The sequence below is a fragment of the Lathyrus oleraceus genome, chromosome 1 (assembly GCF_024323335.1).
Source record: "Lathyrus oleraceus cultivar Zhongwan6 chromosome 1, CAAS_Psat_ZW6_1.0, whole genome shotgun sequence".
Classification (NCBI taxonomy): domain Eukaryota; kingdom Viridiplantae; phylum Streptophyta; class Magnoliopsida; order Fabales; family Fabaceae; genus Lathyrus; species Lathyrus oleraceus.
This window is the reverse complement of record NC_066579.1, coordinates 96,444,487-96,452,082: the sequence shown is the minus strand read 5'-3', so window position 1 is coordinate 96,452,082 and position 7,596 is coordinate 96,444,487. Positions and strand designations below refer to the sequence as shown.

Here is a 7,596-nt window from a genome sequence, read left to right as displayed (position 1 = left end):
TTTGATTGTTTCTCTAAAATTTCAATCAAACTTGAAGAACTAAGCCTTAATTCCAACCACATGGTTGTTGCATCTAGATTCAAGATATCATACTTCATCTTTAGCATAATTCCTTGATTCACGGTTTTCCATCAAAATCATTTATTTTTTATTATTTAATTTAGCATAATTGGCATTATCGTTCCAACTAGGGTCCTCACTTTGATAGTGTCATAGATGATGGAACTTATAGCACTTTATAAGTTCTCTATTTTGTCTATCTCTTCCATGACCTCTAATTGAGAAGCGTCCTCTACCTCTCTCAGCTTCTCTTCATGCATTGGAGATTTTCAAAGTTTGTTTTTCAATGAAGTCTCTTTGACCCTTCATTCTTTGTTCATGCACAAGCAAGCTAATTTGTAATTCTTCAATTGAAAATTTTGTCACATCATATGAATTTTCAATGGAGCATACAACTTAGTTGAATCTTACCGTCATTGACCTCAAGATCTTCTCAACAATCAAGACTTGATCCATTCTTTCTCTGTGTGTTATCATTCTATTGGCAATAGCAATCATTCTCGCAAAGTAATCATAAATTGTTTCATTTTATCCAATTGCAAGAACCTCAAACTCTTGACCCAGAGACTGCAAGTGCGCCCATTTATACTTTGAAGAGCAGTGATACTTGCAGCACATAACATCCCAAATATCTTTAGTTGTGTTGCACACGAGAATGATTTCCATGATCGAACATTCATTGGACTAGAACAAGTTATTCTTGGATTTCAAATCCTTCAGTTTTCTCTCCTCTGTAAGCTTCAATTGTTCTTGAGTTGCATATGGAGTTGCAACATTGATCCCATTCTGAATCAATCTCCAATACTCATTTGATCAAAGCAAATTCTCTGTCAACCTTGTCCAATGATCATATCAGGCATATAATCTTCGGATCACGAGCTAAATGAGTTTCGATAATTCACTTATTATGAAGATCATCAGTGTAAAGACTTGGAATAAGCAAAGTTCAATAAGAGAGAATAAGCAGGAAAACAAAGTTGGCAATTATAACTAAAAGACTGTAACTTTTCAATTTGACACGCTTTGGATCAAAGTAGTGTGATGATACCACTTGTTAAATACAATAGTATTTCTATGTTGTATTTCATTACCATAATGACTTTATATACACGATATTACAAGTTCTATGGACAATACTTGTATCTCAAGTAATGTCAAACTTATTTGAAACTATTAAACAACAAATTTATACAACAATTTTAAATTCTTACTAGGTTTAAATCCGATTTCTTACTCATGCAATTTATTTTTACTGGATTAATGCGCTCAATATTTAATATGATATAAATTATACTAAAATTGATATAATAGAAAAAATAACAAAAAATTAATGAAGAAATACATCAAAAAAGGTTAAAGAAATTAATTAAACATGACTAAATTTATTATTTCAAAATTATGAACTTACATAATTCATATAATAATATAAATGACAGAAACAATTAAAACATTAATCTTACTTAACCTTATCTAAATAAACATATTCTTAACATTAATTAGTAGATAAACTTCATCATCCTTTTTCCACATATGAAACTATTATTTAGTTATTCAATAGAAATATATAATATACCATCCATAATCTTGACATATTTCTTACTATAAAGAGAAAGATCTGAGACTAAATTCCCCTTTTGGTTATCTTAACCTTGAGACCATGTTTCATGAGAAGTATAATTGAAAGGTTAGGAATAATATAATTATCTTCCACAACATGGACACAATAGTTCCACAAAATAGAAGCAACCACCATCTTAATTTGAATAAAGGCCAAGTCTCTTCCCAAACAAGTTCTAGGCCCAGCATTAAAACTAAAGAACTTGTAAGAAGGCACATAATTAATGCCTCCCCACTCCGAAATCCATCTCTCTGGCTTGAACTCCAAGCAATCTTTTCCCCAAATATCTTCATACCTTCCCATTGCATATATAGAAACCAATATCATTGTATTAGGATAAACATGATAACCACTTGGAAGTATATCAGGTTTAATTGCTTCCTTTCTCTCAAAGGGTACAGGTGGAAAAAGCCTTAACGACTCACATATAGCACCATGGAGATAAACAAGCTTTTTCGTCTCATCGACACTTAAAACCCAAGGCTTCTCTTTGTGTCCAAAGTTTTCTTTTATCTCTTTGAGAATATTGGTTTCCACTAAAGGATGTGTAGCAATGAGATAAAATAACCATGTAAGCGCGGAAGTTATAGTATCTCTCCCGGCCACAAAGAGATTGAAGGCAAAATCTCTTAGAAATTTGTCACCATTTTCACTCGCCTTTGATTTTTCTTCTCCAATCATCGCGGTTAGAAAATCAATATGATGATTTTTCTCACTTTTAGCATCATCTTCATTTTTGTTGCAATTTTTCAAAAGCTCTTCACACTTTGAAGCTATACAATCGTATAGAAATTTGTCAAATACTTTGCATGCCTCAGTCATTTTTTTCTCTTCGCCGATTTGAAGCCATCTTTGCAACCTCCAAACAAATTTTGGCACAGTGTGTTTATAGAAGATGGATTCTTCGGCTTGGTTAAAAGCCTTCTCAACCGCGATTTCAGGGAAATCTAAGGAAAGACAATTAGGATCATTTCCAAGAACTATCAAACAAATATTATCAAATGTAAAGCGATTGAAAATATCTTGTAAATCATCCATCAACCCTAGTTGTTGAACATGATTGAGTAGCGGAATCAATGATTTCTCAACTTTGTTGTGAATGACTTTCTCTTGAAAAGCTTCAAAGCTCCTTTGTTTGAATAGATATTGAAGAAGATTCCTATGGTATTTCCATTGAATTGAATCAGTAGTGAAAATACCTTCACCAAAAGCTTGAAACATTTCGCGAAATAAATCACCTTTCACAAAGTTGTCGAAACTCTTGCTCATAATGTGGTGGACATTCCGTGGATCAGCTGTGATTACAGTTTTCATTTTGGTAAACCAAGGTCTTAAGAACTCAACTGTGCCACCTTTTGATTTCAACAATTGAACTTGAAATTCATGAATACGTGAAATGTTCCAAAGGAATCTTGGTAGCATACCAACAAAAGGCCAATTTGTGAAGGCAGGAGTTTTGAGATATAGTGTTTGATAAAAATCATATAGGAATAAGGGGAGGATGAGTGTGATAGCCAGAGCTAGAAAAGTTGATAGCATGATCATTGTTAATGTCAATGAACTTGAGGGATATGTTATTATGTCATGCTCCCGATGTATCTTTATGTAAAGGCTTAGATGCCCAATTTTGGTTACAAAACAAAGTAAGAATAAGATTATAAATGATGATATCATTTTGTATTAATAATCAAACTACATTTAATAGGAAAGTTTGTTTTATTAGTTAAAGTTAATGTGATATTATTTTTAATATACCATTAAAATTAATGATTTTAAATTAGTAATATAACTAACTTTCATTTCATAACAAGAGATATATGATATTTTTTCATTTCGAAAGAAGAGACAAGTGATGAAGGGATAAAATTGAGTTCAGTTGTGCTGAATCGGTCTTTTTGATATTGTGGAGAAGGGCGAAGACCTCCGATGTTAACACTCATTACTGAATTAATGAAAACTAATTGTATAGTGGGAGTGAATTGAATACACTTAAATGGTGTGAAGTGATCTTTATATAATTTATGCAGTTGAATCGTTTCATGAGTGACTTGATGTTCAATTATATCCAACACTCATGAATGACGTAATTAGGCACGACAACATAACTCATACCCGCGGGTATCCATCCGAACTCGTCCCAAAGTTGATGGGGAAAACCCATTTTAACTAGGTTTGGATTCGGGTTTGGATTTTCCCCTATTAAAAAATATGGATACGGGTCAGATAATGAGGACACTAGTCTCAGACCCACCCCCGAATCCGCCTCGTTTATTTTATATATATATATATATATATATATATATATATATATATATATATATATATATATATATATATATATATATATATATATATATATATATATATATATATATATATATATATATATATATATATATATATATATATATATACATATATATATATATATATATTATATATATATATATATATATACATATATATATATATATATATATATATATATATATATATATATATATATATATATATATATATATATATATATTATTACTTAATTATGATAATTTGAAATATTAAATATGTCGCAAATATTTTGATATTTTGATATTTTGATTTGTATTAATTATTTAAAATATTTTAAATGTATGTATGAAATTTTTTCAAATAGTTTTATTTTATTATTTATAATTTAATTTAATTTTAGAAAAATTAAATACTTTTATTAAAAAAAATAATTTTACTAAATGGATGGTGGTGAGGTGGGGATACCCGAACCCAACCCCTACCCGTTTGGGACAGGGTTGAGTTTTAATTCTTCATTCCAATTTGGATTTGGGTCGGAAAATGAGGATTATTTGGGAATATAAGTTTAGAGTTGGGAGAGGTAAAAATCGTCTATGTCCCGCCTCATTGTCATGCCTAGACGTAATCATGTGTCATACAAAAATACACATGTTTGATGCTCATAAATATTCAACACTATTATTATTAATTAGTCTTATTTGTCTTCTTGTGGCGTCTATAACCATTATAATTAAAATTTTATTTTTACAACCATTTTTAAATTTTTACTAGTCATTTAAAACAACTTATAAATTTCAAGCTTATTTTAAATAATAAGAAAAAATATATTAAAATAAAAGATAAGATAGTAATTAATGGAATTAATACATAAAATAACCATTTAGTACATAAAATTAAAAGAGGAAAAAACAAAAATGCTAGTTAGTTAGAAGATTGCCCAATTAAGAAAAAAACATGGAAGTTGTTTTCTCAAACAACTTAACATTTGACTAATTTAATTTTTATCCAATAAAAACGTAACACAATGATTCATTTTTTTTCGTATGTACAACTCTTCTTTCTAAATAGCTTTTTTTAAAAGGAATGTATACAAAAAGATACGAAAACAAATACTATGTATTTAGTATAAAAAATGAATATATTTTTATGGTTATGGAAATTTGTTGCGTTCAATAATGAAAAATAATTATTTAACACGAGACAGTAAAAATTAATTAATAAAATATTAAATATTTATATAATTTCTTCATTGGTATATTAGACTCATAATATATAATGTAGTAAGTATTGTTAATTAATTATTGAAACGATGTTATCTATATTTAAAACTTTTTAATTTTAGTAATGTAGTAAGTCTTATAAGATTAATACTTTTTAATTTTAGTAAGTCTTATAAGATATAATGTAGTAAGTCTTATAAAATTAATACTTTTTAATTTTAGTAAGTCTTATAAGATTAATACTTTTTAATTTTAGTAATGTAGTAAGTATATAATGTAGTAAGTCTTATAAGATTAATACTTTTTAATTTTAGTAACTATATGTTTTTTATTCAATTCGTTTCCTTATAAGGTTATTATTTTTAAAACTTAGTCTATAAAACTTAACAGAAAATAAAATTAATAAAAAATTTATATACACAAAAAACAAAATTTATAGAATTAGAAACACATTTAATGATATATTTTAATTTATTAAAAGTATAGCAATGTATTTTTAAAAGGAAAGGCATACCATTCATATAAGAAAAATACATCATGGTGTTTATGGACTATTAAAGAGATTTCATAATGTTTTTTTAAGGAAGAACTCATATTGTTAAATAGATTATTTTAAAGAAAAATAATAGAGTGTAAGATTATATTATTATTTATTTATTTATTTATTTATTTATTCCGTTCTGAAATTAGAAATATAGAGAAATGCGAAAGCTGTGGTGGAGTTGAGTTTCCGATGCGACGGAACGGTGGTACATATATGCAAGGTTAGCACTCTGACGCTCAAGTCAGTATGTAAAAGAGTAGAGAGTATTCAAATTATGTTTAAACTTATTACCTGAAATAACGTCCTTCCTTATATATAGGGAAGATGAATAACAACTTTGTTATCTTTCAGGTGTGGAATACGAATGATCGTTAGATATACTTTAGGCGTAACTCTCCTGCAGCGCGATACATGATAGTCATGTGGTTATGAGAAGATTATAGAAATTAGGCTATGTAGTCGATTGATAAGCTTTAGCCTGTGGTTATCTATTTCAGGATGGTCAGTTCAAGGTGTTTACCATTAAAGTTGGTAAACAACCACTGGTCTTCCAAATTAAGGACACTTTGGTTACTCACAGGATCGACCAAATTAACATGTGCTATTATTTAAAATTGTATTTGAAAAGGAATGAACAATTCGGCAGTATTCTTGTATGAGGAATGTTTGCTTAAAACATTTTCAAAGGGATACATTGCAGAATGTAAGGAAAGTGTCAAAAAAAGCTTGATAAATGACTTGTAATAAAAGATAATTTATGGACAAAAAGCATAAATAAACTTTGATTGATATAAAGACAGTGGTGTTATCAAACATACATTCTCAATTATACTCGTTTCTCAACACGCTAGATACTTTGAATAATTCTGAATGATTGTACAACAGTTTAACACCCCAAATCCTAACACTAAGACACCTATATATACTAAATCGAAATAACGGTTACCAACGACTTTTATCCTAGGCACTGACACGTTGCACTCGGCATGTCTGCAATTTAGGATAACACTCAACGCGTCTTTTCTTCTAAATTGGATAAGAATGAAATACAGTTATCCCTCTTTCATTCAAATTCAAATAGGTGTCGAATGAACTCTTCTGTCGAAATAACATTCTGAACTTAGGAGTATTTCTAAGTCTCACATCAATCCCCTCTTACAGAAGGCAAACTTCGATGGACTTTCTCACACCATGTTTTCTTTATGTCGAAATCAGAAATACCTTCAAAAGCATTTTCTCTTCATAGTTTATCAACTTCAGCCTGATGTCGAAATTCCCACCTAACAAATTTCCCCCAAAAAATGTCTTTTTCGACATACCGAAGAAAAAGGGTATTTTTTGTTTTGACAATCTAATTCGACGTCACAAAGTATTCATCTACTATGACGTCACAATCATGATGACAACTTTTACAAAACATCTCCTCAAAACCCACGTGAGGATCTTTAGGTAATCATTATGTTTCCTAGCCTCTAGGAGATCGTGGTTAGCCTTTAACTGCTACCGCTTATCATGACCATTTTAACTGACACGTGTCCCACTTTCTTTTCACCCATTAATGCTCAACAAAAACTGCTTCTACTTCCGCAGCTTATAAATAGATAAACTTAACACTTTTTTTCCAACTTTTCATATTCTGAGCTTCTCCAAACAACTATTTCTTTTACTCTTCATCTTCCTCAAACAAAACAAAAAACATTTTACTTCTTTCTTTCATCTTCCTGCAACAATGACGTCATCTGCAAAAGCTACCAAGGAATCTACCAAAAACATAAAGGATTCTAAAAAATCCCAGGGTCTTCCTCTTTCTGACATGATTTTGGGCCTAAATACCGTGGGTAACCAACAATATGTTTTAGAACCTT

The 7,596-nt window shown here is 29.5% G+C and overlaps 1 protein-coding gene across 1 annotated transcript; it reads right to left on the bottom strand.

Moving 5' to 3' along the window:
• Positions 1 to 1,681: 1,681 nt before the first annotated feature.
• LOC127115470 (alkane hydroxylase MAH1-like) lies at positions 1,682 to 3,223 on the bottom strand. The gene has a single exon (XM_051047009.1). It carries the CDS (start codon positions 3,221 to 3,223, stop codon positions 1,682 to 1,684), a length of 1,542 nt encoding a protein of 513 aa, XP_050902966.1.
• Between the last annotated feature and the right edge of the window lie 4,373 nt (positions 3,224 to 7,596).

What these genes read in the sequence shown, in the direction of transcription:
- LOC127115470 (XM_051047009.1), bottom strand. Translation starts at nt 3,223, where the DNA reads ATGATCATGCTATCAACTTTTCTAGCTCTGGCTATCACACTCATCCTC.